Below are 27,708 nucleotides of genomic sequence, written 5' to 3' on the forward strand. Positions count from 1 at the left end.
GTTTAAGTGTCTCTAACCCTGAATATGGATCATGAGATGAAAATGGTGCAGCATCAGCAGTAATGTTGGTGTTGTACAGGACTGTTGTGGTGAAGATGGAGCTGAACTGGAAGGAATAGCTCTGGATTTACATTTCCAAAACTCAACTTTGGTCATGAGCTCTGGATAGTGACCGAAGAATGAGATCGCAGATACATGTGGCTAAAATAATAATAATAATGAGGCGAGGAGGTCGGAGTAGAGTCTCTGCTTCTTCACATGTAAAGCTGAGGTGGTTAGGGCATCTGATTAGAAGCTTCCTGGGTGCCTTTCTGTTTTTAGAGATTTTCCAGACACATCCAGCAGGGAGGAGACTGAGGTTGACCCAGAACTCACTGGAGGGATTACATATCTTATCTGGAGTGGCCTGATAACACACACAAGAAAAAGAAACTCAAATCCTGAACCACTACAAGGAAATTAAAAATATAATGAAGGCTAATACAGAAATACAGCTACAGCAGCCAAAACAGGAAGGAAATCTGGCCAAAAAAAAAGACTGAAATTCACATTCAGTCTCACGTAGGACTGTTTCAGTTGTTTTCTTTCAGCTGCCAATCTGGAGGTGCAACAGTTCTGAGTACAAGTCAAGGACAAGCATTAAAACATACATTTTAAAGGTCAACAAGAATTTAGTGCATTATCAGGCTTTGTTTTAGGATTATATCACTATACAACACCTATAGACCAATGAAATTGCTTGCACCTTGCAGCCAAATCGCATCCCCCCTAAAGACATGAACTCCCATCGAAACCTGAAAACCCAGAGTTAAACCTGGAGTTACCTTACAAATTGTGTGTTAAAACATTTCTCTGTTTGTCCAGTTAAAGGCTGTGAATTAATCAAGGAGCTCCAGTCTCCTTTTTTTTCAACTAAGAAACATCCATTTCAGCTGCATTTTGCTGGAAGATGAGAAGAACTCTGCCCTCACTTGACTTTCAGCGAGACAGAACAGAAACAAAACAGAAACCTAAGAACAGGAGGAAAACATCAGCAGTGAGAAAAAACAACAAAGACGGAAACTTCAGAGACATGACACAAAAACAGGAAGTGAAAGTCTAAGGAGGAAGAGAAAAGGCGTTTCTGTGAGAAACTGACAAAAATGTCTGATTTAAGGAAACAGAAGCTGTAGACGGTAAAGAGCTGAACAGTAGTGGGAAGTAACTGAGTAACTGTGGTCAAGTACATTTTCCTGCTATTGTCTGCTTCTACAATACAACACTTGAGAAATTATTGTACTGGACTACATCTATCAGACAGCTGTCAGGTACTTCACATACAGAAATGTGAAGATCTTTACTGTGTTGCTATAAATTAAACTGCTGAACAGAACTTTATCAGCCGTCTTTTTATGTTTTTAGCAAACTTTAAGCTTGCAGTTTTACAAATAACGGCAAGCAAGGATGTAGTTCTTGAAAACTGTAAAGGTGTCATGGAAAGTCAGATTTCCATTCATAACCCCTGTGTCACATCTGAAGCATCCAATTATCTGTTTTTTTAGCACTAGATTGTTAAAGTAACACACTTTCCTTGTCCTTTCCAGGCGGTCGGCCACTGCAGCCTTGATTAGTGGCACTATATGACTCATTCTATACCTTCTGATCAGTGCTGCCGTTGTGTTCAGACTGATTTCTAGTTGGACAGTAACCTTCCTGAATCCTTTTCCAGCTTTGTAACATCTCACAATCAGAGTTTTAGGTTTGTCTAACATTATTTTCATGCAGGGCCATGATGCAGACACAAATTCAGAAAGTTTAGCTGTTAGCGGGTCATTTTATAACCATGTTCACGCAATTAGGCCAAAATGAAAATCACAGGCGTTCTCAGTTTGGTTTCAATCATCATCGATTCTCTAACTTTGTTGCACTGAGTTTCTACTTTGGGGCCTGTATTCTTAATCTAGTGTTTCTAAAGTTTTTGTTTTTGCTTGTATAAGAGAGGAAATACTCAACTGTTCAAATTACTAGAGATGATACAGTTTTTAATCATTTCACATTTAAATGATATTATGTGAGCAGGAAATCCTTTTCTTCAGCAACCATTAGTCATTTAAATTATTTTTCATTCACAAATTTTGGTTCCAACTTCTCAAATGCTGTGAAATTCCCCACTGAAATCAGTTTAATACCTTTAATTTATTTGTAAAGATGTGAAGTGTAAGCATTGTGAAAGTGTCAGCTTGGTTTCCGAGTAAATGTGATAAGCATTTATAACTGTTTATACACATTAAACAATAAATCAGTGAAAGAAAGTCAAGAGATCAGCCTAAAAGGAAAATAATCCACCACAACAGATCCTGCAGTAAACTGAAATTTTCATATTTATGCGGCGAAAAAATATATAATAGTACAACTTGGATTTTGTTAATACTTTAAGTGCATTTTCCTGAAAATGCAAACATACTTTTACCAACATTTTCAATTCACAAATAATCTGAGTATCTCTTCCACCTTTGTTTTGTCCTATCAGAATGAAAAAAACACTTAAATATGAGATTCCTTTTTCCGTTTTGCAAGAATGAGGTTTTCAAAAGAAAATAAGTATCAGCTGGTGCTTTTCTAAAAGTTTTCATGTTTGAACTTCGCCAACTAGAGGTCAGAGTCGAGCCAAACTTCTTAATTAACTCTTCAAACCACGTGACCAGCCAGTTAAAGTTCCTTTCCGTGTTTTGACGCACGTTGAGTTGAGTGTCTCCACTCCCCCTCCGGGGGAGAGAAACCGGGAGGGAGGAGGAAATAAGAGGAGGGGAGAGCATGAGAGAGGGAGGGGAATGGAGGAGGAGGAGGTGGGAAGACTGGAGGAAAACATTTTCCCTCGTTTCTCCTCGTAGTCGGGAGATTCTCTCGTGTTTGTTCCCCCCAAAAAAAGAAAAGCCGCAGACGGACGCGCACCGGACGAAGCCAGGACGCACGGTAAGACGCACCGCCGCGCCTTTAGTTCTGACCTCGGAGGGGTGAAGGTGGAGCGGGGAGGAGGGTCGACGGGTGGGAGATGGATTTTGGGGAAGAAAAAGGACGGAAGAGGAGATGGAGGAGAAAGGAGCAGACAGCGGAGTACTGAATGGGGAGAAGTGCAACAGAGTAAAGTAACGGAAAGAATGAACGAGGAGAGGAGAGATGGTCAGTGTGGGTTTGGAAGAAGGAAAAACATCAGCTGAAGTTTGTTTTGTTCTCTCAAAACGAAAACAAAAACACTCATCTCAGTCACTTGCTTTCCCTGCTTTGGTTTGGTGTTGAGCTTCTTCGAGATACTCTTCTTCTGATTTCTTCCTCCGTGTCTGATCACTGTGTAGCTGCTTACAAATAAATCCAGAAGAGCTGCCAACACTATCACAACTATTTGTACACTTTCTGCACCTCACTGATGGGTTTGTTTCAGCAGTGATGTCAGTGATGAGTAATTTCTTCCAGCGGAAAGCGGTGAAGAGCTCATTCATATCCTGTATTGGTGCTGCACATTGTTTGGCGTCAGACAGTGAAGTGGTTTGATGAGACACCAGCTGTAACTTTAACTCCTACTGTAAACTCAGGGGCGATGCAAAGAAGGCTTCCGAGACCTCCTGACCCCTTCAGCTCAGAGCTAGTTTATGAAATTTCCACCTGAAAAAACATCCACAAAGTCAGTCAGTTGCAGCTCATAACTGTAAGGAGAAAATAATCAACAGGGCAGGGCTTGATATTTACTGTTGTTTCCTCTGATACGCCTAACTTTTTCATTTCACGGTGCTTTTTGCTGCTGGATAATACATTAAAAATATGTTTTGTCTATTTTTGTACACATTGGTCATTTTTAACACACGTGGTAAATGATTCTAAACAGGAACAAAAGGTGCAGGTGAATGTTTCGTACTTTTAACCTGCTCTTTTTCATATACTAGTGGATGTTCTGGGGGTATATCATCAGAAGTGTTCATGTTTATTAGCATTTCTGCTACCAGTTTCTTGCTTTTTTAACTTTTCAATTCAAAATGTTGATGTTCTGACAGCAAAAGCTTTGTTCCTAGCCATGCTTTGGCTGAAGTCTTTGCAGTAAATGCAGAATGTTGGCTGTTTTTATCATATATCTATGTTTTCTACGAGCTAAAAACTGAATGACTGATGTGCATGCAGAGATTCATGCAGTTTAGAGGGGCAAGAGTGTAACCAAGTTGATTTTCTGAGGCTAAAGTGTACAGATATCCCCTAAAAGCCTCATATGTAGACTCTCTGTGGACGTAACAGTTTACCAGTGTTCCCTAAATGCCTCACAAGATGCTATAAGGCAGTTGTGCACAGAGAAGCCTGTAGTCTCCCTTCAGTTACTGCAGCTCAAACAGCCATTTGGTCGAGCATTTGTTTTAAAGAGTGATGAATGTCAGATTTACATTGAAACCAAGTGATTTTATCTAACTGGCCAGGTTGCATAGAGGGAAAAAGTGTCTGGTACAAACAAATGAAAATGTTCAGTCGTGGTCGCTCGATGCATTCAAATTTGCATCTCTTTTATCCGTACGAACGTCAATCACAGATCAGTTCAGTTTTAGAGGAGGTCTGTGAAAGAGGAAGACACATTCTCTCACAGTGAACGTTGCCTGTAGTAGTCAGTTTCTTTTCTCTTGTGCACAGAGATGCCTCTAGTCTTCACTTAGGTACTGCAGCTCAAACAGCCATTTGGGTGAGTGTTTGTTTGGAAAAAAGTGGTATCAGGCGTTCTAATGTCAGATTTAGACAGAAACCAGGTGATTTTGTCTAACTGGGGAGGTTGCCCCGAGACAAGAAGTGTCAGGCGCACTGGTACAAAAAAAATGAAAATGTTCAGTCGCGGTTGACATTTATTTGGTCACATGTGACCAACATTGTCGCCGTCTGGATGATCATTATTGGATGATGATTATTCTCGTTATCAGGCCAAGAGAGAAGATCTGACATTTTCAACAATTTATAACAACAAATCAGTCAATGTTATTGAACCTGGTTTTCAGAATTCTGCATTAATGAATGTAGCTTGTGGCTGTGAAATGTAGAAACAACAGTGGTGTTTACATGTTTTATATCATAGTTTGGACAAATTGCTCTTATCAAACATGTTTGCAGCATTCACTGCTTGTCTGAGAGTCTGTCAGATGCTTCTCTGATGGTGTTCACTTCTTGTTCTCTTGACCTTTTCCATCCTTAGATGTGAAATGATGTCTGATCTTCGTATCGAACTCTTGTCTTTTCTGTGAGGCAGGAAAATGATGGTGCAAAAATCAATATAGTTTAAGTGCTTGAGTGAACTGAATTTCAAATTTTACATTTTGAAAGTCAGTATATGCTGATATTGGAAAATTGTTTTGACTTAGAAAGAATCATGTCTAGAAAAGTAGCTTGGTATCAAAATGTAGGTATAACTCATTGTGACCAACAGCATGTCCCACATGGTGATCCGACCTGTGAAAGTCTACCAGAAACGCACTTTTAAAAGTTTTCTCTGGTGAATTATCAGAAAACTGATGCAACGTCCAGGGTACCAGTGCTTGTTTCTATGACTCTGTGTAATAGACATTATATTGGTGCAGTTTTGCTATTGAAACTATGATAAACACTACCGTTGAAAAGTTTGGGGTCACTTAGAAATGTTCCTATTTTTGAAAGAAAAGCAGTTTTTTTCAACGAAGATAACATTAAATGAATGATAAATCCAGTGTAGACATTGTTAATGTAGTAAATGACTATTGCAGCTGGAAACAGCTGATTTTTAATGGAATATCTCCATAGAGGTACAGAGGAACATTTCCAGCAACCATCACTCCTGTGTTCTAATGCTACATTGTGTTAGCTAATGGTGTTGAAAGGCTCATTGATGATTAGAAAACCCTTGTGCAGTTATGTTAGCACATGAATAAATGTGGGAGTTTTCATGGAAAACATGGAATTTCCTGAGTGACACCAAAGTTTTGAACTATAGTGTACCTCATGATATTGAAGCTCACAGTTGGCAATAGAAAAAAATCATGTTGAACAAAAACGACATTTAACAGAACCCAAATGTGTTTTTCAGCACTGAAAGCGTCATGTCTCTATCTGAAGTTATGAGGGCTCAGAATGCTGGATAAAGTAACACAGATTAAGCAGTGTGAAGTTTTGATCCACCACTAGGTGATTTGAAGGCCTGCAACTAAGAAAATATGCATAGCATGAAGGTCAATATGCTACAGTTGTTAGGCATAAAAATAGCAGGTTTTGAGAGTGTCAGGTGGGAACTTTTTCATATTTGGTTGATTTTGAATAGAAGGACCCTGTCGAGTTCAGGATGAATGCTCTGTAGCACATCTGAGCTTGTGTTTAAGCTGTCGTGTCAGTGGTTTTACAAATTCATGTCGTCCTGCTTGTGTGATGGTATCTCATGTGGTGATTTTCCATCACGTGTTTCAGATTTACCACACAGTGAATATTGAAGTGAAGGGGGGGGCACTATCACAAATCAAACCGCGAGTGCAATATTGGTTAGAAAAATTACAGTTAAATATGCTGCACAAGATGCTTTGAGGATGCATTTATGGTCCAATGGCTTAGACCACAGTCAGAGGTGGACTGAACCTCATATGATCACACTGATTGATCAACAGTGTTGGTCAGATTTATTCTTCTATCTGCAAAATGATGTGTTTCTTGATTTGCATATTGAGCAGTGAAGCGACATCTGATCACCAGCAGAGACGCAGAGACACGTTCTAGTCTGAGATATGAATTGATGTGCTTTAAGTGGAGACTTTGAGCTTTAATTTGAGGGTGAACAGTGTAGGAATTAGAACACACTTTATATTTGCCCTCCAAAAGTAAGTGGACAACTGGCTGCTCAGCTGTTCCATGGCCAGATGTTTGTTATTCACTCATTATTTCATTCACAAGGGGCTGAATAAAGGTAGAGTTAATTTCAAGTGTGGTATTTACAAGTATTTAATTTTAAATCCAATGTGCAGGTGTACAGAGCTGAAATGCAGAAAATATTTATGTTAATGTCCACATATTTATGGACCTGACTGTACACGGATCAGTCATTATGACCACTGACAGCTGAAGTGAATAACACTGATCATATTGGTACTATGTGGTGATCTGATGGAAAACCTTGCATTTTGGAATCTGTGTTGATGAGACTTAGACACCCAATGGTGGTCATAATGTTATGGCTGATCTGTGTATGTAGAGCTGCTCATTCATGGTTGAATCATTCAAGAAGCCTGCTGATTCCAGGTGTGAACTGGACCATAGTGAGAAGCTGAGGTTGAGTAACTCATTAAGCCGTTGGCAGTTTGTCGGTGTTCATTGTCCTTTGTTCTGCACAAGGATCTATTGAGAGACACTTTAGAGAATCTTTAAACACAATAGGTGTCTTTATTTCCATAATCAGGCTCATTAATGATTATTTTTACTAGTAAAACATAACACTGTCATCATAAAAGCCCATTTATGGCTTCACATGACCGTTGCAGACTTACAGAGCAGACAGTGGTTGTGCATGTGGTTTTTGTTTTCTTAGTGCACATGGACGCTTACAGTGCAGAGAGTCTGAGAGGTCACTAGTTTTGGGTTGATCCATGTGGACCGTAGTGCACTTAGATAAAAGTTAAGATTTAAGTCAGACGTGTGGACGTGGAATGCATGAATTAGCCTGAAGATTCCAGCTGTAGTCTGCTATGCTTTTGTATTTTGGCTCAATAAAAATCCATGCTTTGACTGAAAGAGTAACCCAATAATCAGCATTGGTTCTATTAATTCTGATACAAGTAAGCATTTTGACTTAGACATACAGTATGTGATTACATCTGGCTGTTTATTGCCATTTAAATGCATAAATGTTGCATATTACACCTTTTAGGTTGACTGAAAAAGATACAGACTATGTGAGGTTGTGCTTGAGCTAAATGCCAATGGTGGTATGCTTACATGGTGGCAGTAAAATGTTTACATGCTGATGTTTTAACAGGAAATAATGTTTTTTTTTTTTTATGCTCATTGTCTTGGTTTAGTGTCACGTCATGCTACAGTTTGCAAAGCAGCAATAAACACAAAGTGTAAATGAGGCTGCGCTTTTAGTTTTGCAGGTATTTGATCATAAAACGTATCGGATAAAGTTGAAATTGTCGAGAAAGTGGTGCATGATTGTGGCCAAAATAATAATTTTGATTAATATTTAGATCACCATTATTTATCAGGATCATACAGAGATTTAAAGGACAACATTTTTTGCTCTTTCACATTCAAATAACCCGAACAGTCTTTTCACTTTCATGCTGTGCTGCATTCCCACAATAAATGTTGATACATCAGCCTTTTCCAGCTACAATAGTCATTTACCACATTAACTATGTCTAGACTGGATTTATCGTTCATTTAATCTTATCTTCATTGGAAAAAATCTGCTTTTCTTTCAAAAATAAGGACGTTTCTAAGTGGCTGGTAGTGTATGTGTGTAACAGGGAGTAAAATCTGAGAAACCTGCATGTGATGGGTCAATCAGCTGCTGAACTGAATCTCTATCGGTTACCTCCAGCCTCACACAAATTAATTAGTTGTGCATCAAAACTCGTGTCGCAGCTCGACAGTCAGTCATTGTTCGACCCGCCGGAGCGTTTGAGCCTTTATGCAACGCCGAGGAGGTTATTAAGCCTAAAAGGTCAATCAAAATGTCAGTGTTTTATCGGGTAAGCTGAGAGGAGGAGCGGCTCTGTGGCCTGAGAGGTCAGGTGAATAATTCAGAGGTTGATTGTTTGGGTCTTTTGGTGCAGCGCTCCGAGCCCAGATACTGTATTGTGTCCTTATGTCATAACTGCACCTCACTTTCCCTTTATTGCTTTGTTGATGTCTGTCATCGGGGAGAGGGGGCCTTTTAAGGTCACTGCCTGATGTGTCGATGCAGAAACATGCTCGATGCATTTGAGTTTGCATCTGTTTTATACGTACGAACATCAGTCACAAATCAGTTCAGTTTCAGAGGAGTTTTGTGAAAGAGGAAGACAGATTCTCTCACAGTGAACGTTGTCTGTAGGAGTCAGTTTCTTTTCCTTTCAAACATGAGTCAGAGTTTTTTTTTTAAATCTCAAACTCACTCATTCACTCACAGGCTGAATGTTGTTAATCAGTAGCTCAGGAAAAACCCACAAATAACCCAGTGTGCTATTCTGTTTGTTCAGCCTAGTTGGTGGTGAGACGGAGACAGATACAAAGAACAAGGAAATGTGATATGAAGGAAATTAATAAACTATAACAGAGACCTCATTCTGACTGCACTGTGGCTGCCAGCCGTGCTTTTTCTTCTTTGAGAAGAAGAACTGTTAAAAAACTTCACTAAATTACATTTTTCAAGTGAAATCAGTTGCTTCCACTTGTTGTTATTGCTGCTGATTTGCTTTTTCTAGTCCCCTTTGGATTTGATGTACAATAAGTCTTGAGAGGATATTATGCCCGACTAGTTCACAAGGAATCACATCTACATTCCATAGAAGAACAACAGGCGTAACTGAAGGAGACAAACTGATCGATTTCAGCCACAGAGGAGATAATTTCTATCACTCCTATTTCTGTTTTACATATTCAGCTACAGTCACCCGTATTAATGAAGAAACCTAGTTATTAGGGACAGGTTCTCTACTATCACATGCTGTTAAAACCTCACAGTTAACATATACTGGTTCCAAATATCAGTTAGTAGTCTTTCTTGATTACCAATAATCAGCATTGGTGTTGGCCCTAAAAAACCCATTTTGGTCGATCCCTAGAATTTACCAAGAGAAAGACGTAAGGCAGGAATTTGAAGCTTTAATCCGCAATGACAAAGTCTACCTTGACATTTTGTTAAGGTTGTAGTGTCCATAAAAGATGTAGATTTAACCCAGAGTCGAAATGCAAATAACAAAGACTTTAGATTAAAGTTTCAAACCTGCATCCCTGGAGATAAAACCTCTGGATACACAGGGCTAAAGCAAAACTTTATACAGTCTTTTGATTAGAAATACCAGCTCCTCTCTATTTCCTCTCATGCAAATGCAGAGTGTGTGAACGCTGGCTGTCACTGGCTGGTGGGTGGAGGGTTACTCATCGTTGGCTTATTTCTATCTCAAGATCTTAACATGTCGTCAACTCAGACTCATTTACCAGCAGATAACTGATAAATGAAAGAGCGTCATTATCTCGGCGAAAGTCTGCAACAGTTTGCATGCACTCTGCAAAAAAAAAAAACAGGTGGTTTTGGATAACGGCTCCAAATGTACAGACCTGAACCACATGCCAAAGATTACAGACCTCAGGGCATGGAGGTGTTGGTTTCAGTAGAGCTGTGGTTGAAGTGTGGCCAGGTGAAATCCAGACGTTCTGCAGACAGAAAGTTACACTCATTTCTGCACTTATTATGACTTTTACTAAAAATCACCTGTTGAAATGTTGTTTTTGCACTAAATTACAACCTGAGGCTGGAAGTGCATTTTGAAAGACCAGAAATAAAAGGTCTGCAGGTATAATGTGGTAAATAAGTCACATATTAAGCTTTAAGCATTCACTAAAGCTCCAGCAGTGCAGGATGTGTAGGTTTTGGACACAAATGACAAACTGTAGGTGCGAACACATGAGTCAGAGCGACTTCCTCTCCTGTCACCATACGGCATTTATTAACAGTACCTCATTTAAATGCAAAGTATCCCTAAAGGAGAACATATTGCTCATCTTATGCTGGTCCTACTTTGTAACCACAGCGGTGACAGTTTGGTGTTTTATTGAACATCATCCTCCCAAACAAAAGCCACCAGGCTGAAATGTGGTTTCATTTTGTCAACAAAAATGCTAATTGTCCTCAGTGCATTGGTGTTGAATCTTGTCATAACACAAAGTACAGATAAAAATTTCAGTTAATTTAAATTTACTCAGTAATGTGACGATTCATTGAGGATTTCAAATCATTTTTAAACCTTAAAAATGCCAAGAAATCTTCTGCCCAAGTTTTGCAAATTAAAAAATTTGCTGTTTTTTAAATTTTGGTCACAAAACTAGACTTTTTTGGATGTTTTCTGCAGTTTTATGTAACCAATGGCTACCCGATTTATACAAAAAAGTTAACAGATGGGTAGACAACAAAATTTTAGCATCCTAAATTTAAAGTAAAAGGTGTAAATAAATAAATAAAGATGTCACAATTTCATATTTAAACTAGAAAAGCACTCAGAGAGCACAGTACCTCGCCAAGGCTGTTCATTCCCCCATATGGCATTGTTGGAAATACGGCTTTTTTTTAAATACAGCATTTGTTTATTAGTTATTGATGATCAGAAATCACAGCACCATAGAATGTGTCCATTTAATATAGATGTACCCACCAACAAAATGACCTTGTGCTGAGCACAGGTGTGTGTTCTCCATGTGTACGTTATGTACAGATACCAGATCACGTGACCTAAATATGTAGCGAGAATTGATGGGACTCAGAAACACCCCCACAATTTAATCAGTTGTTCCTTGGATCATTTCTGATGGATAAGTCCTGATAAGTCCTCAGAGGTGGATTTGTAGTAGGATCACAATCATGTGATTGTCAGCAGGCAGCTGATGTAGTGTTCACTTGTTGTCATGGTTACAGTGACGCCATGCCTCTATCTGGCAATGATACAGAAATCTTTAACAAATCTGTGGATCCAGACTATAAGCTGCATCACTGCCAGAATCTACTCACTTGGTCCTTGTGTCATTTCTGACCTTCCCTGAAAATTTCGTCCAAATCTGTTAATCTATTTTTGAGTAATGTTGCTAACAGACAGTCAGACAGACAGACAGACAAACCACCGCCAGTCATCACTCCGTGTTCCTTGGTGGAGTAATAAAATTACTACAGAACAAGAATCTGATAAAGGATTTTTTCATTCTTGTAGGTCGATACCCATTTTTTAATCCAAGATGAAACATTTTACGGGAAAATTTTTAGCTGAATTTACTCCAAATTTCCTCATGCTTTGTAGCACCAAGTACTCCGTTACTGCTGTTCAGCACGCAGTTTAGATTTCCTGTCTGATTTTTGGATTTGCCACTACTTTGGGATAAAATCGTACTCACAGGTCTACAGATTTTAATGAGCAAAAGGTTAAATCTATCGCGAAATGCACAAATGCTGTCCTTAAAGTTGAAGCAGATTACTGCAGCTTCATGTGACGTCATTTAAACCCTAATGTGTGTTTGTGTTGTTGCTCTAAATTTGTCTGTTTTGGCTCACAGCCCCTTTTTAATGGCAAATGTTCCCTGCTGAAGTTGCTGTGAGGGACAGTTAGCGAGAACTGGCTATCGGTACAACTTCCTGCAATTGTGGAGTTACTGTAACAGATTTCTGGACGGCAATCAGACAAAATAACAGACGCCCCATTTTAAGTGTTTGCAAAAATCAACAGTCCCAGGTGCAGCTTTCACAAAAGAGGGAGGTCTGCATGTAGATTCCTTTGATTGGACTGAAAGTAATCAACGGTGCACAGCTGGAGTTTTTATTCTCTGCCGCTGTGAAATGTTTCCTCCCATTCGTGTGGAGACGTTGTTTGTACTGGCTGTCGATGCGCAGCGTTCAGTAACAATACAGGATGTTGTGTGTAATCCACGGAGAGAAGAGAACTGACGCAATAACAGTGAAGTTGAAATAAGTCTTTCTTCGCTCCGCAACTAACAGCTGTTCTTATTACTGCCTTGATTAATTGAATTTACGAAAACATTTAGAAAACAGTGAAAATTAATCATGAAATGTTTTGTTGCCACAATAATCCAGAATATTTTTAATTTACTACAATTAAATAAAAGGAAAAGATGTCAAACTTGACAAGCTGGTTGTCAAAATAACTGCAGATTAAACTTCTCATGCTCACTTCATTGATTAATGAGTTGATTATTGCAGCTCTAGTTCCACACAGAGAGTGAGGGGGTTTAAAAAGCACAATCTGCTTGGGAGCTATTATTAGCAAGAAGCTTGATAAGACGAGTACTTTCTGATAGAAAAAGTTTGCCCCTAAAATTGGCCCTAGAAACCTTTACTGTTTACGCTCTGTGGACACTAAGGCTTTATGATAGAAAGGTTTCTTCTCTCCTCCTCCTTGAAAACAGGCCTCATTTATCCACAGCTCTGTTTGCTGTTAGACTAAACATGGAGGAAACACACTGAAGGCTCTGAAAACCTGCAGCAGCTGAGCTCACCGCCTTATCTTCTACTGTAGGTCATCGTCTGATTGGACGACCTGCGGAAAGTATTACGCAACAGCTCCTGTCTGTCCCCAGTTTGTAAAAGTAGTTCCAGTATAATTCAAAACCTCTGAGTGCTCTTTTCTGTCTCTTTGTTGGGGTGGTGTGTGTTTCGGTTCAAGGTGTTATTGTTGATAAGAGGGTGGTTTGGATGATTATACATATGACTGCAGCATGTTTCAGAGGAGATAGAACAGAGCTGCAGCATTAATGATGTGCTAAAGGACCAAATATGTTGTAATGTGCAGCTTCTAGTTTATGTAATTGCATATTTGAGCCCTGAATAGAGTGTTTCGTGTTTTTAGCTTCTACAGAGATGAAATGCTTTTTCAGCCTGATATGACTGGACATTATCTCAACATTTTTAAATGAAGATTTTGAGATTTGGAAGAAATGACTGCCACTTTTATTTACTTTCCTATTTAGCTGATTTGTCTTTTTACTCCGCAAAGGAATGGCAGAGTTATGTGATGATCAGCGTCTGTCTGTCTGTCTGTCTGTCATCAACATTACACAAAAACAGATTGGATGAAATTTCCAGAGAAGGTCAGAAATGACACAAGGACCAAGTGATTAGATTTTGGCAGTGATGCAGCTTATAGTCTGGATCCACGGATTGGTTAAAGATTTCTGTATCATTGCCAGATAGAGGCATGGCGTCACTGTAACCATGACAACAAGTGAACACTACATCAGCTGCCTGCTGATGATCACATGATTGTGATCCTACTACAAATCCACCACTGAGGACTTATCAGGACTTATCCATCAGAAATGATCCAAGGAACAGCTGATTAAATTGTGGGGGTGTTTCTGAGTCCCATCAATTCCTGCCACCTGCTACATATTTAGGTCACGTGATCCGGTATCCGTACATAACGTACACATGCAGAACACACACCTGTGCTCAGAGCAAGGTCATTTTGTTGGTGGGTACATCTATATTAAATGGACACATTCTATGGTGCTGTGATTTCTGCCTTGGCAGAGTACTGCACTCTCTGAGGGTTTTTGTTGTTTTTTAATGAAATGAGATGAAAAAAATTCTTTATGTACATTGGCAAACTAAGTATATAGTAAGAACCTGGAGGCAATTAGCTTAGCTCTTAAAACTGTCAGGACTATGCATTCACTGTGGTGTCAAACATGTTGGACTCCGTCTGACTGTACAAATGTATCTTCAGTCATCTGACCAAAGATTGTACTCCCTATATTCACTTTTAATGCTATTTAGGAAAGTTTAATCCTATACTTTTGCACTGCATGAGTCATTTTCCTTGAAATCATACATAGAGATTGACCATAAGCACTGTCCTTCCCACTGTTTTCATTTCCACTGATAGCCCCTGTGCCAAGCCTGAAGCACTGGCCTTGATTGTTTGTCAGAACTAGATTGTGAAAGTACTGCACTGTGTGTGTCATTGCAGTAGGACGACCACTGCAGGTCTGATTAGTGGTATTATAACTCCTTCTGTACCTCCTGATTACTGCTGCAACTGTTTCCACTGGTCTACAGTTGGTCGCCACTCTTGCTGTATCCTTTTTCATCATTATGGAGCTTCACAGTCAAATTTCTTTTCCATGTGGAGCCATGATGCAGACATGCTGACAGATACGGTCCATAGGTCCTAAAGTGAGAAGGTTCTGGTGTTTACAGCTTGTTATATAACCGTGTATATTCTTGTATCTACCTCATTGCCATATTGCACCTACTTTCATTTATATTTGCACTATGTATGACATATCTGCACTAATATGTTACTAAGCTGTGTTTTTTTTTGTCTTATTTCTCTCTTTTTTATTTTTATTCTTATATTTACCCTTCTCTTTATTACGTCATTGTTGCACTGCCTGCTCTACGTGCCTTTTTATTTGCCCCCTGGGGACAAATAAAGTTTTCTGAATCTGAATCTGAAAAGTGTTCACACAGTTAGGCTGACTGGAAATCACAGGTGTTCTTAATTTTGTTGCAGTGATCTCAGTTTTCATACTTTTTAAAGTACAGTCAATTTTTGTCCATACACTGTCGTTCAAAACTTTGGGGTCACATGGAAATGTCCTCATTTTTGAAAGAAAAGCATTTTTCTCAATGAAGATAGCATTAAATGAATGATAAATCCAGTGTAGACATTGTTAATGTGGTAAATGACTATTGTAGCTGGAAACAGCTGATTTTTAATGGAATATCTCCATAGAGGTACAGAGGAACATTTCCAGCAACCATCACTCCTGTGTTCTAATGCTACATTGTGTTAGCTAATGGTGTTGAAAGGCTCATTGATGATTAGAAAACCCTTGTGCAGTTATGTTAGCACATGGAGAAAAGTGGGAGTTTTCATGGAAAACATGGAGTTGTCTGGGTGACTATAAACTTTTGAACGGTAGTGTGTATTGGTTTGCTTGCATCTGATCACTACATAATTCCATGTGTTATTTCAGTAACTTTTGCACTCAAGCAGCCACATATCATCACACCTCCACCTCCGTGCTTCACTGTCAGGACTATGCATTCACTGTGGTGTCAAACATGTTGGACGATGTGAAGTTTTCTTACGTTTAATTTAACTATGAACTCAACTAAATTCCCATCAAAGATGTGATGTGATGATTTAAAGTATGTTTGTGTCACAATATAAAATCCAATTTAGCATGACAGAAGATTGTATCTGTGATTTAAATAAGTGACTACTGTGTCAGCTATTGTTTGGAGTTAAGTAGCACTTTGAGAACCGTTCTTTGTTAAACCGCACAAAAACAAAAGAGTTCCTCAGTCTTTGATGCACACACACATTATAAATGCACACACACAAAGAGGAAAAGGTTTCTTTCTTTCACCTGCAAACAAGTGGTCAGTTCTGATAATGAAGCACTGTTCAGCTGAGAAACCAGAGATCACTGATCGGACAAGAAGCTCATTCATATGTTCAACCTCTGACCTGTTCAGTCAGTCACAGGTGACTCTGGCACTCAGATCCCGTTACTCACCTTTGTTTGTCTGGAATAACGTTAATGACGGGGTTTGTCGCTGCGCTTTAAAGAGCAAACGGCCTCAGAGAAAGTAACAGCGTTTAGTGAACACCAGGAGCAAAGGTTTCCCAGCAGAACGTTGGACTGTAGTGAGATGATCGGTAACGTTCACTCCACCTGTGAGTGTTTTTAATGTTGAGGCTGATTGGTTTAAACCTGTTTTCCCATGAAGACAGTGTGTCGGTTAGTGGTGGGAAAAGATTAAAAATAAAGAACAGGCAGAGAAGTAGGACATCCTTGACTTTCACCAGTGAAGGTGGCTTCATTTAAACCACACCGTGTTCTGATTCTGATTTGTCTGTTTTTTCCAGTGTGGTTTTAAAGCTAAATGTGAAACTGTTTGCACCTCTTGACCTATTTAACACCCCGAGTTTTATCCACCTAGAGACTGGATGTTACATGAGATTTTACAAGATTTTGAAGATTTTGCATGTTTTGTTGTATTCTATTTGCTACAAAATCTACATTTCTCATCATAGCTAACCATTTTCCAATTTATGGTACCTTGTAATCGCATTTTAAATCTATATTTTGGACTATTCAGCAACCAGACAGACTGTCAGTCAGACTTTTCTGCACCTTATATGATTTACTTGAGGGAAAAGCAAGTGCTTACACAATTTAAGGTAGTTTCATGAATCGTCAAGTTGATTTCTAAAACCAAACTGAAAAAATTAGCTAGTTTTCAAGTTTAGTGGTCATTGTAAAGAAACATAGAGTAGGAAACCTGCATACACAGATGGCTATGCAGCGCGATAATGCAGTTACTACTACTTTGTACGTTTACATTCAGATTCAAGAAGAAATGTTTAACATGATTTAAAAATCTATTTTTTTGGATAGCTGCAGGGATATACAACATACGAACATACGACTTTTGCACACTGTTTTGTGCAACTCCTCGTTTCCTCTGTATCTCTGCAGGGATGGTGTGAAAAGTGACCAAAAGAACCACAAAAGCTGCATTAACTGGAAAAAAAAAACTGATCACAATAAATCAGAATTGTGGTTTAGCTAGCTTTAAACAGACACACACACACACCTGAAACAAACACACATTTACTAGTTTTAATTTGACATCAGATGACAAAATACATTATAACAACAGTAATGATATCAGGTAACACAAAAAACAATCAAAAACAATCACATCGACTCAGAGTCTTATGAAGAAAAAGTATAAGTACATACATACATCCTAAGCATTCATTATTAACCTTGCAGCATGACAGCTGCTCAATATATAATTGTGAGACTTTTTGTATCATAGTTGACATTTTTTCTGTTTTCAGGCCTAAAATCAACATGGCCGCCTATAACCAAACACCACATGGCATTTTAGAGAAAGATTCTTCTAAATATTATATATAAAATTGAGTAAAATTGCTAAAAAGAACACAACCAAAACAATTTTTGAATCAGCTCATTTTATTATTGTTTAGCTCATTAGAAGGTGGTTGGTATTAAATTGGGATGGTTATTTAGTTGATGTTTTAGTGAAATCTAGTAATTTTTTATTAATAAATGATTGTTTCCATAATAAATAATTATGGAATTTGTAAAGACATGATTACAATGAACATAACAAACGTCAGTTTTTTTTTGTTTTTTTTTTACTTTTAATAAAAATGTATGCAAGATATATCCCATGGACTTCAAAGGTCCCTGATGATATCCCTGACTCCACTAAATTCAGATAGGATTCCAAAATCTTATCAAATTGGTCCGTTTTCAAATGTGAAATTCACGTACGATGTTCCAGTAACGGAAGACATCATACAGTCTTAGGTTTCTTAGAGTAACGTGTCTGCTTGGAAGGTCATAGATGAGTGACAATGAGTTCAACTCCAGTTCTAAATGATTTTTTTTTTTTAAATTTGAGATAAAACATGAGCAGAAACAATGAGTCAAAGTACCAGGTTTGGCCTTATGTTTAAAATACATAGAAAAATTAGCAGAAAGTCTATGGTTTGGGGATGTTTAAGTAGCTTTTTAAAGGCAGAACAGGTTGAAATTGTTCAACATTTCACTAAAGTACAGTTATTATTACAGAAAAGTCTAATATTGATTATTAGATTTGTGCTGCTGAACTTTTTTCTTTAGATTTTGCGTGAGTTTTTGTAGCGGTCCAACCCCGAGACCTACTGCAGCGAAATCATTAACTGTATATAATCTACTATATGTACTGTATTATTTTACTTCTCACTTTAGTAAGGTGTTTAAATACATTTACGACCTCTGGTTCGAAATATTTTGAATGACAATGGTGTTCTAAGCTACTATGTCAACAGATAATATTTTTAAGTATGATAAATTGTTGGTTATTTGTTAAAAAATCACATAAGATCATGATTATTATTATCTACATTCTCCTGGTTCCACTGTGGTGTAGGCAGTCTACTAGCACAGGAGGTACTATAGGCAGTAAATAAAGACTTCTGCAGTAATTTGAAAGCCCGTATTAAACTTCCAAACATGTCTGTGACTAACTGTGTGGCAGCAGTGTCGTCTCTGCAGTGTGTCAGCAGCGTAGTAAAGCCTGGAAAGTCCAACTTCCTGCCAAGACCAAGAGCCTGAAACAGAGAAGCGCCTCCCCAACATTCAGCAGTCCTCCCAGTCTGACATTCAGAGTTAAAACCTTGTAAAATCTTCACCATGAATTCAAATGCCACTTTTTTCCTCTTTCCTCAGCCAGCGACGCCCCTCAGCGCCGGGTCACATGACTCCTGTTTGTCCGAGGAATAAACTGAGTTGTTCATTTAGTGGAATGATGGCCGGACTGTTTACTTTCCGGTTTTTATGGTGGGAACTTTGTCAAAGAGGGGACGTGGTGCACCAGTTACTACAGTGTTTCTCTCAAGTCTCAAGCACACTAGCTCACCTCCAACTCTAATCAGTAATTCAGCTATACTGGAGACTGATTCTGAAGAATAGTAAAATGTTTTCCAGTGCAGGGCATTGCAGATCATTTTTAGGTGACCTGAACTTCTCTCAGGACTGTTTTTAGAAGGAGAAAGTAGTACCTACTGCAGGTATAAGACACTTCTGTGCAATCCTGACAAACTGCAGTGCAGCTTTTAACGTTGAGTGCTGAAATCCAAAGAGCACGGCAACAACAAAAGCCAGTTTTCTGCAGTCTTCTCCCCTCAAACATCACTATCAGCAATGTAAAATCTGCCATCTAGCCTAACAAAGGCCCCATTGTTGTTTCCTACATGTTTATAGACCTGGAGCTACATCCAGTAACTACTATATGTCACTGTTTTGGAGCAGTGAGATTTAACTTTGTGGCTGAAACTAAAGTAGTGAAAGCAGAAAGGCTGAAAGGGACGATTATGGGGCTGTTTTTGCAGAAGTTTGCACCTGCCTACAGATCCTGCAGCAGAAAACTGCCTAATGATGTGGAAAACCCGACCCAGCAAGTTGACAGGGGTAGTTAGTGAGGTTTGTTATGTATGAAAATGTGAATCTGTGTTTTGTATCATCAGAACACTGCAATTTTAACATGGAAATCCCTTAGTCTATTTTCTAGTATCCAAAAAAACATATAGACATGTTAAAAGTTGGCTTGAACTTGGCTTTCACTTTGGCAGTGCAACAAAAGCAGACATGAGGGACAAATTACAGATCCAGATTTGAGTCACATCAACTTAAAGTACAGAAACCTGATCATTTAAAATAATTTGTTACACAAATACAAATTCTAAATCAGAGAAAACAAAGTGAAATTGCTCGTCTTAAACTTTTACTTTCAAGTTTGCTGAAATTGAAATCTCAGGTTTTTGCTCTCTTTTTCATAGTGTAAACACACAGTCTGGCCCATGTGTGATGTTGCATTTTGTGTGTGTGAGTGCGTGTGTGAGTGTGTGTGTTTTTCCAGGGCTTCAGCATTCCTGTTAAAACACACACATTCTTCATCAAATTCATGTGGTTGTTATTTATAGCTCCAACACTGACGTCACCTTGGCAACCAACACTAATGGGCGGGATCTCCAAAAACCACAGCTTCATGTTGGACACGCACGCATGCACGCACGCACGCACACACACACACACACACACACACACACAGACACGTTTCACCACATCTACACTCATAACGTTGTTTTTCCAGTTTTGTGTTTTGTACTTTTTGTTTTTTTTTTCTGTACAGTTTCACTATTGCTGGACACATTTTAGTTTAGTTTAATGATAATGAAGGAAAATGACGACATAATGCAGCACACATTGATGTTTTTGTGAGGTTTAACTGTAAATAATAACCACATTAATGTTGAGGCTGCATCTACAATCATCATCGTCATGATTGGGTGTCATGAAGGGTGTTTTCCTTGCCACTGTCGCCTTTTGGCTTGCTCTGGGGGTCAGGCATATGGGTTCTGTAAAGCGTCTCGAGACAATTTGACTGTAATTGGCGCTATATAAATAAAATTGAATTGAATTGAATTGAATTTGATGCATTAAAACACAAACAACTTCTAAGTGCGTTTCTCCATAATTTATCCTCAAGGCGATGCTGTTAAAGAGAGAGAAGAGACAGGAGGGAAGGGGTTTATGGGAAATGTGGTCTTAATTATGAGAAGCACCAGCGCTAACATTACCACTGCAGCGAGAGAAGCTGATAATCGAACATTAGCACCAAAATCTTCTGCTTCTAGAGATGCAGTTGTGTAATTTTCTGTGCGTGTGGATGACATTTTCACCAAAACTTATTAGTCATTTGAAAAGTAAGATCTGATAACACATTCACAGTTGACGCTCAGCTGCTAGCAGACAGAAAGCATACAGTTTTCAGTGCTTTCAGAGGGTCTGAGCAGCCTGACAGGAAGAATCCAGGTGGAAAACACCATAAAGCTATTACTGCTGATGTTATACTTTATCTTTATTTGCTGTTATTTAACCTAGACGTCTCGCACACAAGTTTCTCCACTTGAAACCTGCAGCTCAGGAGTGTTTTTAAGAGTATATGTTGTACCACACAATTCATTGTTGTTCATGGAATCTGCAACTTTTATTTACACAACTTATAATCCTTTTCAAGAAAGACAAACAGTTAAAAAATTCAAGTAAACAATCAATCTAATAAATAAATACAAATTTAAAAGAAGAAAATCATTGAAACATGCGTCTGTCAAAAAAAAAAGATGAATTTTGATTATTTCGTAGATTTAGTGTAGAATATAGGTTTTATTCATAAGTGTGTGGAAAAAATATATATGTATGCACAAAATATAGATATGTTGCTGTTTGTTGTGCTCAAAATCTCAATAATAATTATGTTACTGTTCAAGAGTGAGAATTTAAAATTTAACAACGTACACTACCAGTACTGAAGACATCAAAACTATAAAAGAATACATATGGAATTATGTTGTAAAAAAAAAAAGTGTTAGTCTTCAGTATTAATCTACAATGTAGAAAATAATACAAATAAATTTAAACTATTGATTGAGTAGGTGTGTCCAAACTGTTGACTGGTAGTGTACTGCTGCTACAAGGAAAGCGAGGCAAAAGCAGCAAAAACAAAAAGACAAATGTATTGTTTGATGTTTATATTTGCTTTGTTTCTCAATATGACAGCAAACTACTTAACTTTACAAGATGTTTTTCGTGTTATAAAGACTTTTGCTTCCAAGCTAATTAGTTTTGCATCAAATCAACTCATCTCTTGCATGTTTCAGTCAGTTAATGTGTCAACTTGCCTGACTTTTGCAGGTAGATTCAGAATTTGCTTCTTACCACTTTTCAGTGTCGCCATCACTCGGCTGAGACCTGGAGGCCCGTCGTGGCTCTCGGTTCTGCCCTCTCAGTCAGGGCTCCTGGGTAGCTGAAGGACTTGATGTGTGTCCTGAGAGGGGAGCCTCCCTCTGAGTCAGTCTGCTCTGCATGGGGAAAACATTAAGGGGCTGGAGGCCTGATGTAAACCTGCAGTAAGAGCTCTGGGAAGGATGGGAGGAAGTGAGGGCAGAGCTGTTTGTCTTAAATACCAGCAGACAGACATGAAGCTCAAAGCTGGATCTGTGGTTGTTTATTAACCTTAAACACCTTTGAAATCTATCATTTAGATGCCTCGACCTCTTCTACTTGGTGTTTTCCAGTCAGAAATAAAAAGGGTTTAAAGAGCCGTACGATGGGAAACGATGACCTCACAGAGCGCCTTACGGAAAATCCACTAATGACAGTTGGCAGGAGTTCTCACCTCACCCGTAATGACATTTAAACTGTGAGTTTCCTGGAAAAAGGAGATGTTTGACTTGAACAGAGTGAGTTTATTTCACTGTAATGCAGATGTAAAGATGTGTCCTTCACTGAGCCACGCTGTGATGTTTTCTCTCCCTCCTCACAGATCAGTATGATGGGCAGATAGCAGAGGGAGGACGAGGAAAAGAAGATGTCGTTCTTCGGCCTGGACTGTTTCAGGAAGGAAGAGAGAGGTAAGATTTGACAGATGAAGTAAAAATCAGCAGATATAACGTTTAGCATCTGTAGTTTAACATTTCTGGAGTATAAAAAAAGACATTTGTAGATTTCCTGTAGCTTTGGACTTTCTCTGAAGATTTCCAACTTGTTTTAACATCATTTAAAATTGTTAAATTCCATCATTTATAGAAGTATTCCTGTTTGAAATAACAATTCTATGACAGTTGGTGTCTGCTTCTGCAGAAAAAGATCATGTCATATACATAGAAGCTTCAGAACTGCAGCTGAAGGGACCTTGTGTCAACACTGTTTCATGATATAAGTGGTGGTTTACTCATCAAACTAACATTTAGGCTGCAGGAAAAACACAGTTCAAACTGATTTAGCAAAAAAATTCCTGGATTTCGCAACTCTAATATGTCATGTTTTCTACTGCAAGAAAACCTCAGAAGAAAAGTGTCAACTTAAAAAGACAGAAGCTTTATATTGCTGTATATTTCTAGGTTTTTTGTATCTTCATGGATCATGCATAGAATTCGACAATTATTCATGTATAATTCATACATGAAGGTGAATCCTCTCTACATTCTTGTCATCACCATTATGGCAAAATCATGAACTTTAACTCAAAGATGAGAAAAAACAATGTTGTCAATGGCACCTGCTATAAAAAATGTACAGAAAAATAAACCTTTTGTACTTTATGTGCATTTTCTTAGTCTAATAATTGGTATGTGTGTCAATACATACAATAGTAAATGAAAACTGAATTAAATCCTTCATGAATGTTGTATCTGTGGTTTCTGATGACAAAAAAGGTCAAAAAAGGGTGAGCCCAACCAAAAGCCATGGTGTAGTTTGCACAACAAGGCGCTGTTGCAATCTTACAGCTTTTATATGCTTACAGAAAATCAGGAAAAAGGTGATTTGCATGTCAGAAATTCACACTGCATACATTTTCTGAGTGTGTTTTTAATATATAGTATGCAGACGAAAATTTGAGTTTGCTGTTGATGAGTGTTGTTCTCCCACAGCGGAATGTAAAACAGAAGCTACACAAAGCTGGAAAAAATCATTTAAATAATCATGGGTGATAGAGAAACATCTCCAAAATGGAAAAACTTCAAAGAAGGAAAAATGCAGATAAACAGAAATGAAACTAACAATTTTAGTGGTTTAAATTTTTACACTGCCAAAGGGGCGGAGCCTCGACAGAGTAATAAGTTAAACTACAAAAATGTCTGTCTTTTAGTAACTTAATTATAAACTTTTAGTTTATGAAAAAATATTTTTGTTTATAAATAAAAAATTATATCCCTAAAAAAAGAAGCATCAAAATGATACCATTTATCAGACCCAGAAACTATGAAAACAGAATCAATCTGTGGATTTTCTACTTTCTGAAGCTCCTTGAACTACTTATGCTGATGTTATGTGGCATACAGTGGAAAACCGAACAGAATCCAGGCTTTAGATAGATAGATAGATAGATAGACAGACAGACAGACAGACAGACAGACAGACAGACAGACAGACAGACAGACAGACAGACAGACAGACAGACAGACAGACAGATAGATAGATAGACTATAGATAGATAGATAGACAGATAGATAGATAGATAGATAGATAGATAGATAGATAGACAGACAGACAGACAGACAGACAGACAGACAGACAGACAGACAGACAGACAGACAGACAGACAGATAGATAGATAGACTATAGATAGATAGATAGACAGATAGATAGATAGATAGATAGATAGACAGACAGACAGACAGATAGATAGATAGATAGACTATAGATAGATAGATAGACAGATAGATAGATAGATAGATAGATAGACAGACAGACAGACAGATAGATAGATAGATAGACTATAGATAGATAGATAGATAGATAGATAGACAGACAGACAGACAGACAGACAGACAGATAGATAGGTAGACAGACAGATAAATAGATAGATAGATAGATAGATAGATAGACAGATAGACAGATAGATAGATTAAACATTTATTGATCCCACAGTGGGGAAATTTACAGTGTAACAGCAGCAAATAGAACCATTTGAATAAAAATCATCCAAACACTAAATCGTCTACATTACATCATCCAAATCACTTTTTTTCTATATGTCCCATTTTAAAATTGTATTAATTTTATAAATTTTAAATTATAAACACGTATATGTCTATTCATTGATTCAACTGTCAACCACAATTTATTTGAATTGAAAATAATCACTTATTGTGTCAAATATTGCTATTTGACAAAAGTGTGATTAATTGCAATTAATTAATTACGAAGCCTGTAATTAATTGGATAAAAAAATTTTTAATCGAATCCCACCACTAGCAGGAATATTAACAATAATAAAAAATAATTTGTATTAATGTGTTTGATGGAAGCAAAGGATGTATCACAACACAGACAAAGAAGAAAAGTTATTTTCGTTGATTCATTTTGGGGAATATGCTGAGAAGAATATAAATTTATCACAAAAATGCTGGTCAGTTCACTATTATAGCCGACATCAGCCTGATTCATAGCTCCATACATAGTTCATTTTGTAGTGGTTTGCAGAAAGGAAGTAGGGAATGAGTGAATGATTCTGGAGAAGCTAAATGCTAATGTCTGCATCCCAACATTCTCACAGTGGTGATGCTAACATCCTAATGTCTAGCGGGTGTAGTTTTCTCCAACTTTTTATGACTTTCAATTTTTATTAATCAAAATAAAATTCAATAGTTTTTCTTCTACAAATTACCAACTAATAATAATGTACAAAGTCACATATACTGTCTAATATGGTATGACTATGTGTTGTTTTCTGTCAAGAGACTAAACCCTTCCACTGCTGGGGTTAACAGTTTGCTTCCTATTGTACATGTGTGCTGGATAAAACTTTCTTTATTATATATAAAGACTGATCATATCAGTTGGTGAATGTAAAATAATAACAGTAATTCCTTCCTGTCTTTTCAAATCAGAGCTGGAGAGGAAACTCCGAGCCAATGACCGAGAATACAACCTGTCCTTTAGATATGCGGTGAGTATTGTACAGTGCATGTATGTGTGTGGGTGTGTTGTTCATGGATGTGAGGTTTCTATTGTCCTCCACAAACGTGACTTCTGAAACAGAGGCGAGGGTGTCCAGCGGATGAAGCCCAGTTGCCTTTTTAGACAAAACACTTCGCTGCACACACTTTTTGTTTGCACAGATATTTCCAGCAGAGAAGTCTCCCTCAGGGTGTGTCTTTATTCATGTGTCTGGCTGTTATCAGGAGACTGGATGTCAGCCAAAGTCAAAGAGCTGAAGTTGCTGCTGTGTAAAATGCTTCAGATTCAGCTTTGTGTTGCTGCTGTCAAGGGCAGAAGTGTGTATCAGTAACTTTTATGTTTTAGGAAGCAAAATAAAGCCATAGATAGTTTGCTTTAGAATCACAACCGTACATTTTGTTGCTTAGTGTTAGACTAAGGAAAGCGTTCAGCTTGCAATGACCAAAGGAGCTGAGCAGACATCTGATAAGAAGAGCTACTTGTGAAGGCAGTTAAGGAGGATGACGTTCAGAAAGGGAAAGAAACCGACTCCTCAAACTGCCCAGGAACAATCACAGAACTAATAAATGTCAAGAAGTAAATGAAAGTGGCAAACCAAATGACAAATGATTACTTTGAAATGAGAATCTATATTAACCCTTAGGTGCATAAGTGGGTCAAAAGTTTTCTATGTGTTTTATTCAAAAGTTCACCAAAGATATAACATTTGCACCAGATTATCCATCCATCCATTATCTATACACCGCTTAATCCTCACTAGGGTCGCGGGGGGTGCTGGAGCCTATCCCAGCTGACTCGGGCGAAGGCAGGGGACACCCTGGACAGGTCGCCAGTCTGTCGCAGGGCTACATACAAAGACAAACAAGCACTCTCACATTCACACCTACGGGCAATTTAGAATAATCAATTAACCTCAGCATATTTTTGGACTGTGGGAGGAAGCCGGAGTACCCGGAGAAAACCCACGCATGCACAGGGAGAACATGCAAACTCCATGCAGAAAGATCCCGGGAAAGCCGGGACGTGAACCAGGGACCTTCTTGCTGCAAGGCGAAAGTGCTAACCACTACGCCACTGTGCAGCCCTGCACCAGATTATGTAAAACAAAAATAATTCTGCACTTTTTAGCACAGCCAATAAGCCATTAGTGACTCATCTGTGACCAACACTTACGCGACAAAAATTCAGACAAAACAAGAGAAGCTGAGTGGAAAATAAAACATATTTGATCAGAAAAACAATGCAGCATGGCTGAAAAGCGGTACACAGAGGAGCCAGTTTTTTGAAGATACATTCAGCATGGTGAAACATCTTTCTAGAACGTGTAGAGTAGTTTGTACAGGTTGCAAAAATTTAAATAGTTAAATACCTATAGCATGTACAGCCTCCATTTTTACCCCAGAGTTTGTGACCTCTGTTGGCACTTGGAAAAACGTTCTATATATTGGGTCCAGTTGTTAAAATTGTGACATTAGAACTTTGTTAAACAGTGCAAAATACATATTTGAGTTAATTCTCCTTCTAACCGTAGTTGTGTTGTTTCCATAGACATTCAGGACTTTATATTACAGTGGAAAAATGAGCTCACAATGAAGAGCAGAAACTTTCTGGTTGTGTTTACACAAAGCAAATATGGAAATAATGAACCAAAATAGAGACACTGAGAGGAAAATAAAATATTTGAGCAATAAAATCAATACAGCATGGTTTAAAATTTAAAGTTGTTTGCACGTTGGTGGAAGATACATTGTGCACGGTGAAACATCTCCCTAGAGTTTGTAGAGTTGTGTTGAATACTGCCAGTTTGTAGAAGATGTATAAATGTAAAGGGTAAACTATCTATGGTAAGTAGAGTCACAGATGTTCCAGTTCTGGTAACACCTGTGGGAACAAATTTGTACATGTTGGTTCCAGGATTTTTCCAGTTTTTGCAGAAAG

At 38.2% G+C, this 27,708-nt stretch overlaps 1 protein-coding gene across 3 annotated transcripts in view; it reads left to right on the forward strand.

Moving 5' to 3' along the window:
* Nucleotides 1-2,777: 2,777 nt before the first annotated feature.
* LOC111584142 (phospholipid-transporting ATPase ID-like) overlaps nt 2,778-27,708 on the forward strand; it is a 72,701-nt gene continuing 47,770 nt past the window's right edge. The window contains exons 1-4 of one of the 3 annotated variants that reach the window (XM_055011608.1): nt 2,778-2,952; nt 22,350-22,507; nt 22,631-22,718; nt 25,701-25,759. In XM_055011608.1, coding sequence (XP_054867583.1) covers nt 22,676-22,718; nt 25,701-25,759 — 102 coding nt within the window. In that variant the 5' untranslated portion in view covers nt 2,778-2,952; nt 22,350-22,507; nt 22,631-22,675. Of the gene's footprint in view, nt 2,953-3,141; nt 3,160-22,349; nt 22,508-22,630; nt 22,719-25,700; nt 25,760-27,708 lie in introns of those variants that run through there. The other 2 variants (XM_055011607.1, XM_055011609.1) reach the window with 2 other exon arrangements.

Source organism: Amphiprion ocellaris, chromosome 6, assembly GCF_022539595.1.
Source record: "Amphiprion ocellaris isolate individual 3 ecotype Okinawa chromosome 6, ASM2253959v1, whole genome shotgun sequence".
NCBI classification, from domain to species: Eukaryota; Metazoa; Chordata; class Actinopteri; family Pomacentridae; genus Amphiprion; species Amphiprion ocellaris.